The sequence below is a fragment of the Bufo bufo genome, chromosome 6 (genome assembly GCF_905171765.1).
Source record: "Bufo bufo chromosome 6, aBufBuf1.1, whole genome shotgun sequence".
Lineage (NCBI taxonomy): Eukaryota > Metazoa > Chordata > Amphibia > Anura > Bufonidae > Bufo > Bufo bufo.
The window spans coordinates 217,171,708-217,194,811 of record NC_053394.1 but is presented as its reverse complement, the minus strand read 5'-3'; the positions used below and the strand labels follow the sequence as shown (position 1 = coordinate 217,194,811).

General features: G+C 44.7%; 1 protein-coding gene across 4 annotated transcripts in view; it reads right to left on the bottom strand.

The window, feature by feature from the left end:
- Window positions 1-11,920, bottom strand: part of LOC121004016 (L-threonine ammonia-lyase-like) — a 181,918-nt gene extending 169,998 nt beyond the window's left edge. Inside the window, exons 1-2 of one of the 4 annotated variants that reach the window (XM_040436039.1) lie at window positions 11,687-11,920; window positions 2,249-2,272 (exon numbers count right to left, since the gene is read on the bottom strand). In XM_040436039.1, coding sequence (XP_040291973.1) covers window positions 2,249-2,272; window positions 11,687-11,787 — 125 coding nt within the window. In that variant the 5' untranslated portion in view covers window positions 11,788-11,920. Of the gene's footprint in view, window positions 1-2,248; window positions 2,273-11,528 lie in introns of all 4 variants that reach the window. The other 3 variants (XM_040436038.1, XM_040436042.1, XM_040436040.1) reach the window with 3 other exon arrangements.
- Between the last annotated feature and the right edge of the window lie 11,184 nt (window positions 11,921-23,104).

Sequence of the window (23,104 nt, the reverse complement as noted above, 5' to 3'; positions counted from 1 at the left end):
CGAGTCCCTAAAGGATACCCAAGGTAGCCATAATGAGCCAAAGGTGGAGTAAGTACCTGACTCTGAGGCCATCATATCTTCCATTCTCATAATTCTATCAATTCTTTCTTTTTGTCGTTTATTGCCCTTTTTACACTATTTGTAAGCCATGTGGAGTTTAATTATATATAGCATTAGTGTCATTATGTAACAATAGTTGCTCCCAGTCTATATCCTGAAGTGCAGCGCTCAACCCTGGGAAATTCGCCTTTTTAAAATTACCGTATTGTTCGCCCTATAAGACGCACTGGCCCATAAGACGCATCTAGATTTTTGAGGAGGAAAATAAGAAAAAAAAGATTTGACCCAAAAGGTGTGCTTTGGTGGGTTTTGAACTAATAGTGGTCTGTGGATGACACTATTATGGGGGATCTGTGGATGATGCACTGTTATGGGGGCAGCTGTGGATGGCACTGTTATGGGGGCATCTGTGGATGATGCACTGTTATGGGGGTCTGTGGATGACACTGTTATGGGGATCTGTGGGTGGCACTGTTATGGGGGCATCTGTGGATGGCACTGTTATGGGGGCATCTGTGGATGGCATGACACTGCTATGGGGGGGGATCTGTGGATGACACATATATAGCATCTTATGCTATGTGTCATCCACAGATCCCCCTCATAACAGTGTCCCTGTGTAGTGAATGACCCCCAATACAGGGGGTGGGGGTCGGCATCTGGTTTTGCAATGGCAGCGTATTCTATTATACTGGGCCCCGCTCACTGTAGTAATCATATCTAACCTGTAGGCAATGTTAAAGTATAAAAATCATGTGCAATCCAGCCTGTAGTACTTACTACAATCTTCCGTAGGAGGCAGCAGGCCGGGCGAGCGGATGGCGGCAGCATAACTCACTACGTCAAGCGTCTGCGCTGCCTGCTTCATTCATAAAGTGGGAGGAGCAGGCGCGTGACGTAGTGAGTTACGCTGCCGTCCGCCTGGCCTCCTGCCTGCTACGGAAGATTGTAGTAAGTACTACAGGCTGGATTACAAATGATTTCTATAGTTTAACATTGTCTACAGGTTAGATATGATTACTACAGTGAGCGGGGCCCGGTGTAATAGAATACAGTAACTGCACTGGGCCCCGCTGCCATTACAAAACCAGATGCCGGCCCCCAGACCCTCCTCCCTCCCCACTGATACACCCGCTGGCCGCGCTGTGCAGCATCACTGCGGCGGTGTATCAGTGTAAATTGCAGCATTCGCCCCATAAGACGCACTGCCATTTTGCCCCTACTTTTGGCATCTTATAGGGAGAAATAAAACATGTTTTTAATAAGTGTTTTTGCCCTACCAACCCGAGTTTGTTTTTTTACTGTTTAGTTAGAATATAATTATTTTGTGGTCTCTGTTACCAAGGTTTTCATGGACAGTGACATTTTTTACAAGCTCTGCATTGTTAGAAATTACTAGATCCAGAAGAGCATCGCCTCTAGTAGGATCTTCTATAAACTGGCCCATAAAATTACCTTGCAAAAAGCTGAGGAACTTTCTCGGTTTTGCAGCAGAGGCAGAATCATGTTCCTAATCTATGTTTGAATAGTTAAAATCTATATATCACACCAAGAATTATTTTTTCATTATTTTATTCCCTATGTAATTCCACCTACAAAGTTTCTACTTCTTCAGAACCTTCATCCAGAATTGTTTCTTTCACACTTACTTTCATATCACTCCTAGCATACAGACATACACCTTTGCGGTTAGCCCTATCGTTTCTAAAGAGTGTAAAACCTTGAAGATTTACAGCCCAGTCATGAGAAGAGTCCAGCTCTCAGATGTTATGTGCAGTAATGAAGAAGCCTAAGTGCTTTAACTAGGTTTCTCCTTTAGACATGTTTTATCTTCTCCCACACTCTTTGCTATAATTGTCTTCTGTTCATTTTATTACATCACCTCAGGCTTTGTAGAACTACAAGGGGAAGCAATTCCGCAATTCACCAATTATTTTAATGCTGACGTGCTCTGGATCATATAGTGTATGTCATTTGCTTAAATGATGATAGATAGGGTTTCTGGCCTATTGGTTTGCACATGTATGGCTGGAAACATTCCCTCATCAAGAGCAGACACAAGGAGTGAATTAGTAAAGTATGTATTTTCTGTTATCAGGCCACCAATTGAGGAGCTTGACAGACCCACAGCAAGTACTCAAAAAACAACAAGCAGGCAAGAGTTAAGGATATGTACGTAGGAACCTACTTGTTGACCAACCTCTGGACACAGCTGGAACAGGAAGAAAGAAAAAGAGAATTGCAATTGTATCACATAAGGCAGAACTGATAATACAGTGACTCAGAGGACAAAAATGCAGCCCTGGACATTAATGCAAATTGACTGCCAAATGAAATAGTTGATAGTTTAACTTATTTAAGATGTCACATTCAGAGGCGTTTCTCTACCTAACCAGTATGAACAGCATGGATTACATGGCAAAGACTAGATCTGGCCTTACCTGATGACATCCGTTTTGTGGCATAAACCTATTGAGGCAGATTTACTTATACTGTGTATGTGCAAAGGTAAGGCCCCCATACACATTCTACTATTGTTGCCTAACTCCACCATTTTTGAAGAGACCGGCCAATAGTCTAACATGTACAGGGAGCTCCTGACTCTCCTAAGAAAAGAATTAGGGCATTCAGAATTTTTATGTCCACCACCAGTGGTGCCTCTCCCGACTGAACACATAGAAAATGATGCTGTAACTTGTGTCATCACACTGTGGTCTTTTCTTATTGTGAATGATATCACTTTATTGACGTCCTATAAATCCTGGGTCCTTATCCTCATGGGGTAAGTGTACCAGTATATTAAAGTATATGGAAGTACTCAATCTGAGAAGAATGTTACAGAACTGTCTCCTCTTACTGATAGATATAAATGTACCTACACACATTGGATTAGCACACCCCAGGATCCTCTTAGTAATAAGGCAATGAAGTGTCACACAGAACAACTTCATCACATGTTCTGTACAGGTTGTAGGGGGCGACTTAGAGTCATTTCCTTTTTTGCACCCAAGGAACCTACATATGACCCTGTATACATATATACAGTAATATTGGATGATATCAAGTTAATCATTTCATTGGGCCAGACCTGTAGCCTCCATTTTGAGGTCTCTGTAACTTCCAACCCTCAAAAGGCTGTTAATGCCATTACTAGCTAGCTTCTAGAGCAGAAGAAAATATTCACAATCGATAAGGAGAACATTGTTAGAATTTCAATTTGAAATTGCTTGAGAAAAAAGCCATAATATGAAATAGTTCACAAGTAGAATATAGGTTGCCAAAACTGATAACAGATAAAACCATTGACATAAAAAACAGGATAGTGTCCAAAGGAGTCCCATAAATAGCCTGCGGCACACAGTGTGCACAATGCTGCGTTCTCCCCATGGCTGTCGCCCACGTCACTTTCTAAATATACATGCTGGTAAAGAAGACAGTGAAGGACAGTAGGATAAATCCCTAAGCCAACATACAACTAACGCTCTGTTCACACTTGCATTTCTGTCCGGCTTTTGTTTTTTGATAGTTAGATGAGCATGCATGCTGTAGCGCTGTATTCAGCAAACAAACAGATGCCTGATGGAAACCTGTCTAATCTAAGTCGATAAAAAAAACGGATCATATTGGACCCCTCATGACTCCTGTAAAAACAGAACTCATGACACCAGTGTGATCAGAGCCTAAGTAATCTATAATTTAAAAGCTATTGAATGGCGACCTGCTGGCACAGAGATTTCATCCTTCTCCCTCCAGCTGTTGTCCAGTCATTTCCACCAGATCACCCTTATTTATGAGAAAGACAACTTCAGATATGATTACATCTATGGCACATCCATCTTTCCAGCATGCCTCCAAATCATCTCAATTTCAATGCAAATGCTACATACAACCAGTTTAACCAGGGATTGACAGGCAAGGAGCATCACTATTGCCTAGTGTCAGCTCTCGTGAAAGCCGCACACTAGGATGCAATGCCTGTTGTAAATGTCACTGCCACTGATATTTACATCACTGATCTTGCTGCCAAAATAATCCTTTTGATGATGGCACGATCAATCATGATCAATGGTAAATAGGTCTTAGGACTCATTCAGACGGCCGAATGCTGTCCGCAAAAATGCAAATCAGTTTTTTTGCGGATTAGATGTTGTCCCATTCATTTCTATGGGGACCTTTTCTTCCATTGCACAGCTCAGCAAAAAATTAAACATGTCCTATACTTGACAGTGAAAATCAGGACGTGGCCCTATTGAAGTCTATGGATCAGCAAAAAAACGGAATGCAATAATTTTTTTTGCGGACATGCTGAACTGTCCGCAAAAAAACGGATCCGCATTTTTGCGGACAGCATACGGCCATCTGAATGAGCCCTTAGGGTAAGGCCAGTCTGCTGCAAATACAGACCAAACTCACCTGCTTCAGCCAATGGCAGCATGAAAAATCTGTGGGTGTGGCCTGCATAGTGCAATTGGCTGCAGTGGCGGGACTGTTGGGCCTTAGCAGAGCTTCAGATCTTTGCAGAGAACTTCTTTAGCTGTCCTGTTAAGTCTGTTCAAATACTGGTATACTAAGGCTACTTTCACACTACCGTTCAGAGCGGATCCGTCTGGGGTCTGCCCAGACGGATCCGCTCATATAATGCAGACTTTGGATCCGTTCAGAACGGATCCGTCTGCATTATAGTGTAGAAAAAATTCTAAGTCTGAAAGTAGCTTCAAACGGATCCGTCCAGACTTTACATTGAAAGTCAATGGGGGACGGATCCGTTTGAAAATTGAGCCATATAGTGTAAAATTCAAACGGATCCGTCCCCATTGACTTACATTGTAAGTCTGGACAGATCCGTTTGCCTCTGCACGGCCAGGCGGACACCCGAACGCTGCAAGCAGCGTTCGGATGTCCGCTTGCTGAGCGGAGCAGAGGCTGAACGCTGCCAGACTGATGCATTCTGAGCGGATCCGCCTCCACTCAGAATGCATTGGGGCAGTGCGGATGCGTTCGGGGCCGCTTGCGAGACCCTTCAAACGGAGCTCACAAGCGGAGCCCCGAACGCTAGTGTGAAAATAGCCTAAATTAAATATTCTGGAAATAGCCTTATAAACCTGTGCTTTGATATTCCTCTGTTATTCCTTCTGGAAATGTATGTAAACAACAACTGAATGTAACCACTGGCATTTTCATACATTTACAAGTGGAATAAAGTAGCTATGGCAAAAAAAACCCAGATAAAACATGTTCCAGAATTGCTTTTTATACGAAAAAGGGAGCATTTTCTTAAATGGGTTGTCCGGTTTCCTATATTGATGACCTATCGTCAGGATAGCTCATCTATATCTGATCGGCGATCAGCAGTTTGAAGAGAACGCAGCACTTGTGCAAGCGCTGCCTTCTCTTCGCTGTTTACCTGCTTGCTGCCGACATCGTAATTACATCTCAGCCTGAAGATAGGTCATCAATATAGGAAACCTGCATACTGATTTGGTTGTCCCACCTCAGCAAATGGTATTTATTATGTAGAGAAAGTTAGTTAGTAACAGGCACTTACTAATGTATTGTGATTGTCCATATTGTCTTCTTTGCTGGCTGGATTCATTTTTCCATCATTATACACTACTCATTTCCAGGGGTTATGACCACCGTGCAATCTAGCAGCGGTGGTCATGCTTCTAAACTATAGGAAAATATTTCACTGGTGGCTTTGACTGTGGCAGCGCACATAGAGAGGGGAAAAAAGATAGAGGGTTATATTTCAAGGTTTTGGGAAAAAGCCTTCTCCCACGGTTAGTGAAATACGTGGATAGGTGCCACTGGGGGGATATGCACTAAAACGTACTTTAAAGACGTTGATGCAAATAGTTACTTCGATTACAAAAGATGCCACTATCAAAAATGAGGTTATACCCTACAGCCAGATGAAGAGGGTAGGTTAAAGGGCTCTCCTAAAAAAAATAGTGGAGGATTCAGTCAAAAGGGTCTCCACTCTAAGCCAGAGGGACAGCCTTCAACCAGTGTTCCCTCTAAGCCTTCGCAGCTGCTGAGCGGGATCGGCTCAGAGCTGGGCACAGCGCCATCAAAGGTGGGCGATAGGAAAACCTAAGATAATTGTCACTTCAAAGAGCATACAAACCTCTGCGCCATCCCATACAATACAGTATAACCCCTGCACCATCCCGTACAATATACAGTATAGTCCTCTCTGTTATCACTGGACATTGCTCTCCATATATAAACCATACAGGGAAAAAAAATATTTGATCCAGAGAACTTACATAGAAAAACTAATAACCAAGAGGCTAAACAAAACCCAGTTTCTGACCCTTATGTTAAAACATAACTTTCATTTGATTGCTTTAATAAGGAAAAAAATAATTTAAAAAAGCTGCTGTTTCTCTAGATGACATTATGTTGATAGTAGTGGTAATAGTCTCAAGGGTCTATAAAAGCAACTATTTTTACAAACCATTGAAACTCTATTAACACTACTATCAACATAAGGTCATCTAGAGAAACCGTAGGTTTTTATTTTTTCATCTCTTAGGTGTTAAAACATAACTTTCATTAGATTGCTCTAACACCTAAAGGGGGGGAAAAAAAGAATTTTAAAAACCTGCTTTTCCTCTAGATGACCTTATGTTAATAGAAGTGTTAATAGAGTCTCAAAGGTCTGTAAAAATAGTGTAGCTGCTTTTATAGACCCTTGAGACTCTATTACCACTACCATAAACATAAGGCCATCTAGAGAAACAGCAGGTTTTTAAAATAGTTTTTTTCCTTTGGGTATTGTTATGGGGGACCTGTGGAGGACACACTGTTATGGGGGACCTGTGGAGGACACACTGTTATGGGGGACCTGTGGAGGACACACTGTTATGGGGGACCTGTGGAGGACACACTGTTATGGGGGACCTGTGGAGGACACACTGTTATGGGGGACCTGTGGAGGACACACTGTTATGGGGGACATTATACAGGGGTAATATAACTGAGGGGTATCAGGTAAATTATACAGGGGGTAATATAACTAAGGGGTATCAGGGTACATTATACAGGGGTAATATAAGTTATATTACCTCTGTATAATGTCCCCTGATAGCCCTCCTAAGTTATATTACCCCTGTATAATAATGTCCCCTGATACCCCTTAGTTATATTACCCCTGTATAGTAATGTACACTGATACCCCTTAGTTATATTACCCCTGTATAATAATGTACACTGATACCCCTTAGTTATATTACCCCACCCTGTATAATTTAACCTGATACCCCTCAGTTAGATTATATAACTGAGGGGTATCAGGGTACATTATACAGGGGTAATATAACTAAGGGGTATCTATCAGGGTATATTATACAGGGGTAATATAACTAAGGGGTATCTATCAGGGTACATTATACAGGGGTAATATAAGTGAGGAGGGCTATCAGGGACATAATACAGGGGTGAGGGGTAAGATAAGTTATATTACCCCTGTATAATGTCTGATAGTAGTCTAGCCCTCCTCAGTTATATTACCCCTCATGTACCCTGATACCCCTAGTTATATTACCCCCTGTATAATTTACCCTGATACCCCTCAGATATATTATATAACTGAGGGGTATCAGGGTAATACAGGGGACAACAGAGGATTCGTAGCACTGTGGGACAGGGGGGGGACATACTTCTTTTTTTATATGCCCTCACCTCACCAGCTAGCAGACGGCCAGGCGCGCAGGGTACTCAGATCAGATGCAGCGTGACGTGATGTGACGTCAACATAGCCTGCGCCGCACAGCACGCACTCCCTCTCTGCCTCCACCGGGTCCGGGACTCCGCCCCCCTATTTGAATACTAGCCACCGCCCACCGGCAGCCCACAGTCAGGTATTGTAAATGAACTGACCGTGCGGCGGGCGGCGTCAGCCTGCAAAACAGACAGGGGAATCAGCTGGGGGCCGGCACAGCTGAGTGAGCGGGCATTATAAAATTGTGAGCGGGGCCACAATAATTGCTGAGCGGCCGCCCACCCGCGCAGCTTAGAGGGAACACTGCCTTCAACCATCTAATAAGAAGCCTAGGGACACCACAACAAGGGTAAAAGACCATGACCCCTTTAGGGTTAGTATAATTACTGGCTACAGTTCGAAACATATAACCATCAGACATATTTTGGCCAAATATTGGAACATTTTACAAAAAGATCCCATCCTAGGTGAAATTATGCTGAAGAATCCAATCCTGACTTTTCGTAGGGCCAAGACACTTTAAAGTATTCTAGCCCCCTCTTGCCCCTAAATGTCTTACCAACAAAATGCCAAGTCAATAAAATCTGGGCCGATGGAGCCCCAGAATGGAGCTTACAAATGTGGCACCAAACGGTTCAAATGTTGCAATATCATCAACCACGGAACTAAACAAATAATCATCCACACCACTAAAGATCCGGTCGACACATCCAACGTAATTTATATGCTGGAATGTCCGTGTAACCTAAGATATGTAGGTCGCACCACACAGACACTGAGGGAAAGGATGAGCGAACATCGCTCCAACATTCAACGTCGGATAGAGATGCAAAGTGTGTCCAAACATTTTGCAACTCATTCCAACAGCTAAGCCGCAAGGAAATTTTTGGGATCTTTTGGTTAAATACTTTAACACCGTTTGGACTTAATGAAACCCTTGAATATACCAATTATTGAATGGGTAGAAAAAGATCCTGTTAAACTGACCTCCCTATAATGATAAGGGAAGTATCTGGACCAGCTACAGAACTCCCACACACCCCCAGAACACAATATCTCCCCTCCCCCCTTTTTATAACTATCCGGCTGAGTCAATAGATCCAATGGATCCATCTAAATGATTTTTACCGTCCTTAGTCTATATTAATTGTTTTATTAATGACAAGTGTTATTTTTATGTACCTACTGTATGTCTGACAGTGTTTTTATGTTCAGAGGCATGTTAATATTTTTCTGTTAGTTTTAACATTCTTCTGCAAGTTTTAATTACAATTTTATTCATGTTCCATATGCCATATAGGTCTATATGTGCAGTTTGAGTATACATCTAGGCCTATCCTAAGTTCCCTCCCATATATATATATATATATATATATATATATATATTGTTTTTATATTTTATATATTCCAGCTATTTGATAGATAGTGAATAATTTAGATTTCACAAATCTCTGTTCATTTTAATTTTTTCTTCCCCCTCATTTCCCCCTATATATTCCCAATACAGGTCCTTGGAACGTGTGTGCGTTCCACCTGCATAATTAGCATACTTTCCTCCTGTCTGCTCTACCCATACAGTCCCAGGCACGCTATTCTTCTTCATAATTAACTAAATACTGTGGAAAGCACATGCGTTCCACAGCGAACTTTTAGATCTGGTCCTATCGTTAGCCCAAACTTTCCTGTCTGTTAGGATCCGGCGTGGATCCGGACAGTTTCCTCTTCGATCCGGCCAGTTTCTGCAGAACACTAAAAGTCTCAGCGTTCACTTGTGGAATGCCCTTCACTGCCACCAATATATTTTTAGAATATTTTGAAGTATTTATTAAAGGGGTTCTCCGGGTTCAGAGCTGAACAACCACTATTTAAAGGGGTAAAGCTGTATGTTGTGATTATGTTTGTCTTGTACATTGCTTTATTACTGTTATACCTCTCCTGAAGAAGGGGGATTTGTCTGTAACCCCAGAAACGCGTTGAGCTAACTATTAAAGGTTATTGGTGAAGATGCTGCCTCCTGAAGCTGACATCAATTTCTAACACTCTACAAGCAATCTCGGCGGGGGAGGTGGGACCTGTCGGTGTCTTGAGTTTATCCCTCAGGCCCCCTCCCCAGTGAAGTAAGTTGATAACCAATATATTTAATATTTCTCAAATATTTTAAAAGCACAAATATTCCACTATTACTATACATTTAATTCTATAGTCTCTGTTGGTGGAAGAAATGCTTTCTGATCACAGCCCAAGTACCTAGTAGCGGAATGATATAGGACGCCTTTACACTATAATACCTACATATTATACATTATTTGCACTTACTCTTACACTTATTTTTCCCTTTTCCCCCCATTTTCTCTTCTCCCGAGACCTACTCTCAGAGGGATTTATTCCCCTAAAGATCTATCCACCTTGCTAGCAGTGCACATAGGCCAGCGCTTTTTCCTGTATTATGTAAGCATGGCCACCGATGCTAGATTTTAGGGTGGTCGTAACCATAGAAAAGAGCAGTGTATAATGTGATGGGAAATTGAATCAAGCCAGCAAAGGAAGCAATATGGACAATCACAATACATTAGTAAGTGCCTTGTATTAACTTCCTCTACATGGTAAATGCCATTTGCTGAAGTGAGACAATCCCTTTAAATAGACAGGTCCTCTTTAAGCTGACAATGCGGTTCTGCCTGAATTCTTGCATATATTGTGCCAAAATCTGACACATTATTGGAGCAAAGTGTCGCATCTAGTTTTAGGCTCTATTCAGACGTCCGTAGTGCATTGCGGATTCACAAATTGCGGATCCGCAATACACCCGACTGGCACCCCCATAGAAATGCCTATTCTTGTCCGCAATTGCAGACAAGAATAGGACGTGCTCTATTTTCTTGCGGATCTGCGGACCGGAAGATCGGGGCCGCGCTCCAGAAATGCGGATGCAGAGAGCACATAGTGAGCTCTCCGCATCTCTTCCGGCCCCATAGAGAATGAATGGGTCCACACTCGTTCCGGATAATTGCGGAAAGGATGCAGACTCATTCTACGGACGCCTGAATGGAGTCTAAGACATATCTAACAAACCAGCTTCCTCACTCATCAGTGGACGTGGCTTAGGCCTCATGCACACAACTGTATTTTTTGTCTGCAACCAATCTGCATTTCTTGTGGATCAGATGTGGTCCCATTCATTTCAATAGGGCAGCAAAAAATAAAAATAGGAACAAAACGCACAGTGTGCCGTCCACATATATATGTCAATTCCGTTGTCCCACAAAAGCAATAGAACATGTCCTATTCTTGTCCATTTTGCAGACAAACATTTTTAATATTGGGTGGGACGAGTAGAATGGGTAAACACGGAATGCACACAGCCAATATCTGTGTTCTGAGGCTCTGGAATTTGCAGACCGCAAAATGGATACAGTCATGTGCATGAGGCCTAAGTGTGAAAGGGGCATTAGAACATTATAAGAAACTAACAGGAAAGCGGAAAAAAATGATCCTCCATTCTGAACCACTGTGATAAATTTGGTTGATCTTTCGACTTGAAGTTTACGCTGTCTGCACTATGGACTGGATTAGTAAATCTGCTTCACCGCCACTACTCTGCTTTGGCCTCCGCATATGACATTGTAGAAGGTTACCTCAAACTGTCTATTGCACTGTACACAAACAGGTACCACAATACTAATCAGAATCACTGGAAACAGACAAATGCTAAATGTACAGTAAGTAGCATTGAGGGATTTACCTATATAGCACAGCTACAACAAATACAGCGATGTGAAGCAAGCACGCCACTACTGCCCCCAAGGGAGGAAGGAGAGGGTCTGGATACAGAGGGGCACCGAGGGCTCGCTCATTGCCCATGTCTCCTAAGAGTAAACAGCAGACTACAGATTTCCCAACCTGTTCCAGAAAGGATCAGAATCTTCCTCCCGCTCAAACTCCAGGGCACGATCCCTGCTGCGTAATATCTTGGAATAAATGAACTGAGCAGCAAGATACATGATTTGCTTTCTTGTTTCCCTCCTTCTCCAGGCCGTGGAGTCACCCCACTTTATGGGGGGCCTTTTGCTTGACTTCTCAGTTTTTTTCTCTCTTTGAAGTTCAGATCAGAGGACACTGGCAAACACAGAGGGTGGCTGCATGTTGGCTGCTGCTATATATAGAGCTTACTACACATGCCAACCTGTCCCTGCCAATTTCCTTCACACCTCGGATTATACTGTACTTTGAAGATGGAGAATTGGCTAAATCCCTTAGAGGCTTAACGACTATCTCTTTGCTACATCACTGCCCCAGTTCATTTTATTGTCAGGGATAATCCTTTTATTGGAAGGGAAGACAGAGGCAAAAAAGCTATACACATAGTTATTCCAGTGACTTTAACTATGTAGCTAGTTGTGTACAGCATATGTTTATTCCAAAATACAAGCGTGGCCGGGTGCTGAATCTCCTTAAGAGACCAGTCCTGTATGGAGCCTTACTGGAAGTGCTCCACGGTATGAAGACATATTGGCCATGCTCCATGGGAAACGAATATGCAAAGAGGCATCTCCCAAGAAAGAGAACAATCTCACCAGTGACACGTATTGGAAGTGGCTCCCTATGAGTCAAAATCCGACTTTCCAACAAGTCTTGGGATTTCACAAAGGAACATAGCCAGACCAGATATCCATCTGTAGACAGCTGTTTTGGGGTGCGTAGGGAGCCACAACTGTCACTGGTGTATTTGGCTCACAGAGCATTGTCTAGACAGGACACAACTATATTCACTTCTCAGCTAATTAGGGAAGTGTTCCCCTATCTGTGGCTGGGGAACCACATGGGCTCTTAGGTCCCTTAAATGTGGCTCTCCAGCTGTTGTCAACACCAAGGGCATGGGTGTAACTACCTGCGTAGCAGCTGTACAGTGCAGTTGTAAAGTGATAAGTGATGTATAGGTGATAAAAGGATGGAAATTTATTGTGACCTCATTCTAAGTTTTACTATGGAGTCTCTTGGCTACTTGGTTTGCATTATCCCTTGCATTTGTATTTTTCTTGTGCTGTGACATCACTACATTATTTCTGTGCTGTGACATCTTATGCGCATTATACTTGCCTGTGACATCACCATTTGTATAACTCTAGTGTGGCAACATCAGCGTGTAAATTATTCCTGTACTGTGACATCACTGTGTATGCTATGCCAATAATGTGACATCAATATGTGCAGTACTGTGACTTCACTATGTACATTATCCCTGTATTGTGAAATCACCGTTTGTATAATTCTAATGTGGTAACATCACTGTGTGTATTATGCCAATATTGTGACATCAATATGTGCAGTACTGTGGCTTCACTATGTACATTATCCCTGTATTGTGACATCACTATGTGCATTATCCCTGTATTGTGAAATCACCGTTTGTATAATTCTAATGTGGTAACATCATTGTGTGTATTATGCCAATATTGTGACATCAATATGTGCAGTACTGTGACTTCACTATGTACATTATCCCTGTATTGTGACATCACTATGTGCATTATCCCTGTATTGTGAAATCACCGTTTGTATAATTCTAATGTGGTAACATCATTGTGTGTATTATGCCAATATTGTGACATCAATATGTGCAGTACTGTGACTTCACTATGTGCATTATCCCTGTATTGTGACTTCACTATGTACATTATCCCTGTATTGTGAAATCACCGTTTGTATAATTCTAATGTGGTAACATCACTGTGTGTATTATGCCAATATTGTGACATGAATGTGTGCAGTACTGTGACTTCACTATGTACATTAGCTCTGTATTGTGACATCACTATGTGCATTATCCCTGTACTATGACTTCAATGTGTGCCTTAGCCCTGTGCATTAGGGAGACCAGTCATAAGATTTTCTGAACATGTTGAAAGTAGTTTTGCTATGGAGCTCTATAGTTACTTGTTACGCCCCCTGACCTGGGGTGTTTTGTTACGCCCCCTGACCTGGGGTGTTTTAGCAATACTAGAACTTTGACAATGGTCAAATCATATCACTGGTAGTTAACACTAGAGAAAGAGGCATATCACTAAAGGGATCAGCCACTTGTGCAAGATACAACCATTTCATCCATTTAGTAATATAATGTTATTACCAGAGGAGCACCGATGCCCCCTTTTCTAAAGTGCTACCCTCTCGCTTAGTACAATCTATCAGACTCACAGTACAGTACGCTACTTGCCACATGGTTGCCAATGGATGGGCATGGGACCAGACCTGTTCATCAGTGACCTCCATTGAATAGCACTGTGCATGGCATTACAAACTACCAAATATTCAGTGTGAGTTATCTGACATGAAAAAAATTCTAAATTTTGGTCTACTCCAGTTTTGCACCTTTTTTTCCATTTTGCAGGATGTGCCAAAGGTTTCCAGTGGGCCAACAGATTTACTATAATTTACGCCTTTTCCAGAGATTTGCTTTTTAGATGTACAGATGGCCTACGCTGCACCTCTGGTGCATATTACTCCAGTGCACATCAGTTTAAGACTGGCATATGAAAAGCTGATCTTAATAAATTCTCCATATTAAAGGGAACCTGTCACCTAGAAAATGCATATTAAACCGCCAGCAGTACCTTACTGCAGCCTGTTGCATGATTATAAAGGTGTCTGTGTCTTTTCTGTACAATGCGGCAAAAGTCAGAAAAAATACTTTTATATAAGTGGTTGCGCTATGTAAACGATAGTCTTGAAGTCAAGGGGGCAGCGACTTTCTCGCCTGAAGTCAAGCGTGCCCTGACCCCTTTCTGGCCCCTTAGCGTTTGATTGATAGGAATTCCAATTCCTTCACCACTGGACTCTCAAACGTAATCTTGCGCGCGCGCTGTGACCCTGCAGTGCCGGCGCCTGCACACTGTTCCACTCCGCTGTGAGGTAGGCTCAATGATTAGGCACTCGCACATGAGAGCCTGCGCATGCGCGAAACTAAGCTCAAGCACCCAGCAGTGAAGGAATTGGACATCCTATCAATCAAATACTAAAGGGCAGTCAAGGGGCGGGGCACGCTTGACTTCAGGCGAGAAAGCCGCTGCCCCTTTGACTTTAAGACTATTGTTTACATAGCGTGGCCTGTTGAATAAAAGTATTTTTTCAGATTTATGGAGCATTGTACAGAAAAGACACAGACACCTTTATAATCATGCTACAGGCTGCAATAAGGTACTGTTGGTGGTTTAATATGCATTTTCTAGGTGACGGGTTCCCTTTAAGCGTGAAAAGGTTCTGCAATAAAATACACATACCTTGTGTGATCCACCACTGCCTGCACCAATGGAATTTATAATCTACAGTTATGCTATAGTGTCTCCCTGGCACTTATACCCTCCTTCTCTACACTTGGCTGCGGTATCACAGCAAGACCGCACAAACTACGGATAGTAGCAACTATCAAACTGGTTCTCGCAACTATCCGTAGTTTGAATAGTGACGTCACTATTCTCTCCTTAAGAGTGCGGGGGTACAACTTATATGCACGACATCTTACTGGTTTAGGGAAAGGAGTGCGCGGTATCTTTCATATTTATTCAGTTATAATCTACAGTTCCTACACCAGAAATATAACTACAACTTCAGACTATTGCACAATGCTAGTCAGAGGACTTCAGCCATCACATTTCTGTCAAACTGTTGCTATCCTGTAGTGAGAGTGCTCACAAGGCTTAGAAATCCCATATTATCTCATCCGGAGACCTGAAATGGCTGCCTAATCTAAGCTTGGAATGTATTTCTCCACTAAAAGGTCACTGGGATGTCTGATGGAATCTTAGAGAGTATCTCAACTTGTGCTTATAGAGAATCTTATAGAAAGGTAATTTTAGACAACTTAGTGAAGTGCTAGCACTGGAAGCTCAAGGATTTTCTAGAATCTCTTGGACAATGTAAAATATCTCTGAAAACGTAAAATTAACAAATATAGAAGTTGGTTATAGATGCATAGATAACTGATAATATGTCGTCTTGGTGAGCATCTGCAGATATTAAAAATGGTTCTCATGTTTGGGGAAATTGCTAGATATACTAACTATGCTTAAGGTGCCCATACACATTACTGCAAAGTCGGACAAATCCACCAATTTTGGCGGGACAGGCCTAGCAACTTATGTTATGGGGGATGTTACCTCTACCCTGACAGCAAATAAGGGAGATAAACTTCTGCCAGAGGAGTCTGGCACTGGTTCAAGGCCCCTTTAAACTGCTAGACTGCTACACTGCTTAGCAGACGATTGTCGGGAAGAAAGTGTTCCTTTTTAACAATTGCCTGCTCGTCAGTGTTGTGTTTTCATGCACTGATCCCCTCCATGGTATAGAGAGGAGCGATCGCCAATGCCATCGCTTCTCACCACACAGATTCATTGTTTGCCAGCAGCAGAGTGCTGTTTAGATGGTAGATCTACTGCCGGCAAACGACGATGTAGGTGACCGCACAAACGATCATATTACCCGATGAACAAGCGTTTTGCTCATTCTTCTGGTAATTGGCGGCACCTTCACACCGGCAGATAATCGCTATCGAGTATTCCTATGAATGCTTCCTAGCTATTACTTGGCCGATGCTCTGGCAATGTAAAGGGGCCTTTCTGTTCCCATTCATGAAAGTGTATTGGTAGTATATTCTATTCAGTAAGTGTTGGCCAAACCTGCTGCACTGTAAATCACTTCTACTTTACTGGGCAACAATGAGGTAAAAAGGTTTTGTAAAACAATTGCAGAGCACCCGTGCACGTGCCAGCACATTGTGGTGCACTTCTGAAATTAGAAAAATATCATCTAGCACTGCGATGGCTAACCTCCGGCACTCCAGCTGTGGTAAAACTACAACTCCCAAGATGCACACTTGCTTGGCTGTTCTCAGAACTCCATAAAAAATAATGGAGCATGCTGGGAGTCGTAGTTACACCACAGCTGGAGTGCCGGAGGTTAGCCATCACTGATTCTAGCATCATCTGCAAAATTCTTCTTGATTATCCAGGTTGGTCGCATCCTTTTTGCAAGAACCTTGCTGTACCCTCCTGTCCTAGAAGACAATAAACACACTTGTGTGCACACCATCAGATGATCAACTTCCAAAGTAAATTACATTTACAGGGCATGTGCTGCTGACCATAATGTAAAAGTGACCAGCTACACAACAATCATTCCTCTGCAGTTCGTTCGGGCAATTATCTGCACATGTAAAAGATCTTCAAATCAGTGCTGATCAACTTACAGCATTGCTGTGAAAAGACCCTTATGTATGGTTAGCTATCAGAAAGATCAGGGAGATTTCATCGCCATTCACTTCACTAGTTGCTATTAGGGATGAGCGAACCCGAACTGTATAAGTTCGTAAAAGTCCTGGTTCGGGTTCGGTGTTCGGCGCTTTCTTGGCGCTTTTTGAAAGGCTGCAAAGCAGCCAATCAACAAGCTTCATACTACTTGCCCCAAGAGGCCATCACAGCCTTGCCTACTATTGGCATGGCTGTGATTGGCCAGTGCAGCATGTGACCCAGCCTCTATATAAGCTTGGGTCACGTAGCGCTGCACGTCACTCTGCTGATTCAAGCATAGGGAGAGGTTGCTGCTGCGACGTTAGGGCGAGATTAGGCAGATTAACTCCTCCAAAAGACTTAATCCAGTGATCGATCTCCAGCTGTGGATCATTGAAGTGCTGATATTGAATAGCTCACTTTTTTTAGGCTGCCCAGAGCGTTTTTAGATCACTTTTTTCTGGGGTGATCGGCGGCCATTTTGTGGCTTGTGGTGTGCCAGCACAAGCTACCACCAAGTGCTTTTAACCATCAACAGTCTGGTTATTTTTTGGCCATATACTACATCAGGTGCAGGCTGAGCCTGTGTCACCCAAATGCATTTAACCATCAACAGTGTGGTTAATTTTTGGCCATATACTACATCAGGTGCAGGCTGAGCCTGTGTCACCCAAGTGCATTTAACCATCAATAGTGTGGTTATTTTTTGGCCATATACTACATCAGGGGCAAGTTGAGCCTGTCACCCAGCGCCTAAAAAATAGACCTGACATTTCTATTCAACCAAATCTGTACTGTTTGAGCTGGTCAAGTTATTTGTAGTGACCGTAAAAGCACAGTTTTTGTTCTGGGTTGAAAAACTATTCCCAAATTTGACATTCTCAAAATAACTAAGTAGTTTATGCTATATGAGGCCTACTTGAAATCTATCCCAAAAAGGATATCTTAGATTTAAGGTGCTGATAGTGTCATTCAGAAAAACTTAACAAACACGCTACCGTGCAGATACAAGTCTAATTCTGTGATTAAACGTATACCTGTCACACAGCGCAAAAAAAAAATAGGTCTCACATTTCTATTCAACCAAATCTGTACTGTTTGAGCTGGTCAAGTTATTTGTAGTGACCGTAAAAGCACAGTTTTTGTTCTGGGTTGAAAAACTATTCCCAAATTTGACATTCTCAAAATAAGTAGTTTATGCTTTATGAGGCCTACTTGAAATCTATCCCAAAAAGGATATCTTAGATTCAAGGTGCTGATAGTGTCATTCAGAAAAACGTAACACACACGCTACCGTGCAGATACAAGTCTAATTCTGTGATTAAACGTATACCTGTCACACAGCGCAAAAAAAAATAGGCCTCACATTTCTATTCAACTAAATCTGTACTGTTTGAGCTGGTCAAGTTATTTGTAGTGACCGTAAAAGCACAGTTTTTGTTCTGGGGTGAAAAACTATTCCCAAATTTGCCATTCTCAAAATTGTGGTGAACGGGAACAATGAGGAAAACATCTAATAAGGGACGCGGACGTGGACATGGTCGTGGTGGTGTTAGTGGACCCTCTGGTGCTGGGAGAGGACGTGGCCGTTCTGCCACAGCCACACGTCCTAGTGAACCAACTACCTCAGGTCCCAGTAGCCAGCAGAATTTACAGCGATATTTGGTGGGGCCCAATGCCGTTCTAAGGATGGTAAGGCCTGAGCAGGTACAGGCATTAGTCAATTGGGTGGCCGACAGTGGATCCAGCACGTTCACATTATCTCCCACCCAGTCTTCTGCAGAAAGCGCACAGATGGCGCATGAAAACCAAGCCCATCGGTCTGTCACATCACCCCCATGCATATCAGGGAAACTGTCTGAGCCTCAAGTTATGCAGCAGTCTCTTATGCTGTTTGAAGACTCTGCTGCCAGGGTTTCACAAGGGCATCCACCTAGCCCTTCCCCAGGGGTGGAAGAGATAGAATGCACTAACGCACAACCACTTATTTTTCATGATGATGAGGACATGGGAATACCACCTCAGCATGTCTCTGATGATGACGAAACACAGGTGCCAACTGCTGCGTCTTTCTGCAGTGTGCAGACTGAACAGGAGGTCAGGGATCAAGACTGGGTGGAAGACGATGCAGGGAACGATGAGGTCCTAGACCCCACATGGAATGAAGGTCGTGCCACTGACTTTCACAGTTCGGAGGAAGAGGCAGTGGTGAGACCGAGCCAACAGCGTAGCAAAAGAGGGAGCAGTGGGCAAAATCAGAACACCAGCCGCCAAGAGACTCCGCCTGCTACTGACCGCCGCCATCTGGGACCGAGCACCCCAAAGGCAGCTTCAAGGAGTTCCCTGGCATGGCACTTCTTCAAACAATGTGCTGACGACAAGACCCGAGTGGTTTGCACGCTGTGCCATCAGAGCCTGAAGCGAGGCATTAACGTTCTGAACCTTAGCACAACCTGCATGACCAGGCACCTGCATGCAAAGCATGAACTGCAGTGGAGTAAACACCTTAAAAACAAGGAAGTCACTCAGGCTCCCCCTGCTACCTCTTCTGCTGCTGCCGCCGCCTCGGCCTCTTCCTCCGCCTCTGGAGGAACGTTGGCACCTGCCGCCCAGCAAACATGGGATGTACCACCAACATCACCACCTGCGTCACCAAGCATCTCAACCATGTCACACGGCAGCGTTCAGCTCTCCATCTCACAAACATTTGAGAGAAAGCGTAAATTCCCACCTAGCCACCCTCGATCCCTGGCCCTGAATGCCAGCATTTCTAAACTACTGGCCTATGAAATGCTGTCATTTAGGCTGGTGGACACAGACAGCTTTAAACAGCTCATGTCACTTGCTGTCCCACAGTATGTTGTTCCCAGCCGCCACTACTTCTCCAAGAGAGCCGTGCCTTCCCTGCACAACCAAGTATCCGATAAAATCAAGTGTGCACTGCGCAACGCCATCTGTGGCAAGGTCCACCTAACCACAGATACGTGGACCAGTAAGCACGGCCAGGGACGCTATATCTCCCTAACTGCACACTGGGTAAATGTAGTGGCGGCTGGGCCCCAGGCGGAGAGCTGTTTGGCGCACGTCCTTCCGCCGCCAAGGATCGCAGGGCAACATTCTTTGCCTCCTGTCTCCTCCTCCTCCTACTCAGCTTCCTCCTCCTCTTCTTCCACCTGCTTATCCAGTCAGCCACACACCTTCACCACCAACTTCAGCACAGCCCGGGGTAAACGTCAGCAGGCCGTTCTGAAACTCATATGTTTGGGGGACAGGCCCCACACCGCACAGGAGTTGTGGCGGGGTATAGAACAACAGACCGACGAGTGGTTGCTGCCGGTGAGCCTCAAGCCCGGCCTGGTGGTGTGCGATAATGGGCGAAATCTCGTTGCAGCTCTGGGACTAGCCGGTTTGACGCACATCCCTTGCCTGGCGCATGTGCTGAATTTGGTGGTGCAGAAGTTCATTCGCAACTACCCCGACATGTCAGAGCTGCTGCATAAAGTGCGGGCTGTCTGTTTGCGCTTCCGGCGTTCACACCCTGCTGCTGCACGCCTGTCTGCGCTACAGCGTAACTTCGGCCTTCCTGCTCACCGCCTCATATGCGATGTGCCCACCAGTTGGAACTCCACCTTGCACATGCTGGACAGACTGTGCGAGCAGCAGCAGGCCATAGTGGAGTTTCAGCTGCTGCACGCACGGGTCAGTCGCACTGCGGAACAGCACCACTTCACCACCAATGACTGGGCCTCCATGCGAGACCTGTGTGCCCTGTTGCGCTGTTTCGAGTACTCCACCAACATGGCCAGTGGCGATGACGCCGTTATCAGCGTTACAATACCACTTCTATGTCTCCTTGAGAAAACACTTAGGGCGATGATGGAAGAGGAGGTGGCCCAGGAGGAAGAGGGGTCATTTTTAGCACTTTCAGGCCAGTCTCTTCGAAGTGACTCAGAGGGAGGTTTTTTGCAACACCAGAGGCCAGGTACAAATATGGCCAGACAGGGCCCACTACTGGAGGACGAAGAGGACGAGGATGAGGATGAGGAGGAGGTGGAGGAGGATGAGGATGAAGCATGTTCACAGCGGGGTGGCACCCAAAGCAGCTCGGGCCCATCACTGGTGCGTGGCTGGGGGGAAACACAGGACGATGACGATACGCCTCCCATAGAGGACAGCTTGTCCTTACCTCTGGGCAGCCTGGCACACATGAGCGACTACATGCTTCAGTGCCTGCGCAACGACAGCAGAGTTGCCCACATTTTAACGTGTGCGGACTACTGGGTTGCCACCCTGCTGGATCCCCGGTACAAAGACAATGTGCCCACCTTACTTCCTACACTGGAGCGTGATAGGAAGATGCGCGAGTACAAGCGCACGTTGGTAGACGCGCTACTGAGAGCATTCCCAAATGTCACAGGGGAACCAGTGGAAGCCCAAGGCGAAGGCAGAGGAGGAGCAAGAGGTCGCCAACGCAGCTGTGTCACGGCCAGCTCCTCTGAGGGCAGGGTTAGCATGGCAGAGATGTGGAAAAGTTTTGTCACCACGCCACAGCTAACTGCACCACCACCTGATACGGAACGTGTTAGCAGGAGGCAACATTTCACTAACATGGTGGAACAGTACCTGTGCACACCCCTCCACGTACTGACTGATGGTTCGGCCCCATTCAACTTCTGGGTCTCCAAATTGTCCACGTGGCCAGAGCTAGCCTTTTATGCCTTGGAGGTGCTGGCCTGCCCGGCGGCCAGCGTTTTGTCTGAACGTGTATTCAGCACGGCAGGGGGCGTCATTACAGACAAACGCAGCCGCCTGTCTACAGCCAATGTGGACAAGCTGACGTACATAAAAATGAACCAGGCATGGATCCCACAGGACCTGTCCATCCCTTGTGCAGATTAGATATTAACTACCTCCCCTTAACAATATATTATTCTACTTCAGGGCACTTCCTCATTCAATACTATTTTTATTTTCATTTTACCATTATATTGCGGGGCAACCCAAAGTTGAATGAACCTCTCCTCTGTCTGGGTGCCGGGGCCTAAATGTGTGACAGTGGCCTGTTCCAGTGGTGGGTGACGTGAAGCCTGATTCTCTGCTATGACATGAAGACAGATTCTGTGCTGACATAAGGCCAGATTCTCTGTTACGGGACCTCTCTCCTCTGCCTGGGTGCCTGGGCCTAAATATGTGACAGTGGCCTGTTCCAGTGGTGGGTGACGTGAAGCCTGATTCTCTGCTATGACATGAAGACAGATTCTGTGCTGACATAAGGCCAGATTCTCTGTTACGGGACCTCTCTCCTCTGTCTGGGTGCCTGGGCCTAAATGTGTGACAGTGGCCTGTTCCAGTGGTGGGTGACGTGAAGCCTGATTCTCTGCTATGACATGAAGACAGATTCTGTGCTGACATAAGGCCAGATTCTCTGTTACGGGACCTCTCTCCTCTGTCTGGGTGCCGGGGCCTAAATATGTGACAGTGGCCTGTGCCAGTGGTGGGTGACGTGAAGCCTGATTCTCTGCTATGACATGAAGACAGATTCTGTGCTGACATAAGGCCAGATTCTCTGTTACGGGACCTCTCTCCTCTGTCTGGGTGCCGGGGCCTAAATATGTGACAGTGGCCTGTTCCAGTGGTGGGTGACGTGAAGCCTGATTCTCTGCTATGACATGAAGACAGATTCTGTGCTGACATAAGGCCAGATTCTCTGTTACGGGACCTCTCTCCTCTGTCTGGGTGCCTGGGCCTAAATGTGTGACAGTGGCCTGTTCCAGTGGTGGGTGACGTGAAGCCTGATTCTCTGCTATGACATGAAGACAGATTCTGTGCTGACATAAGGCCAGATTCTCTGTTACGGGACCTCTCTCCTCTGTCTGGGTGCCGGGGCCTAAATATATGACAGTGGCCTGTTCCAGTGGTGGGTGACGTGAAGCCTGATTCTCTGCTATGACATGAAGACAGATTCTGTGCTGACATAAGGCCAGATTCTCTGTTACGGGACCTCTCTCCTCTGTCTGGGTGCCGGGGCCTAAATATG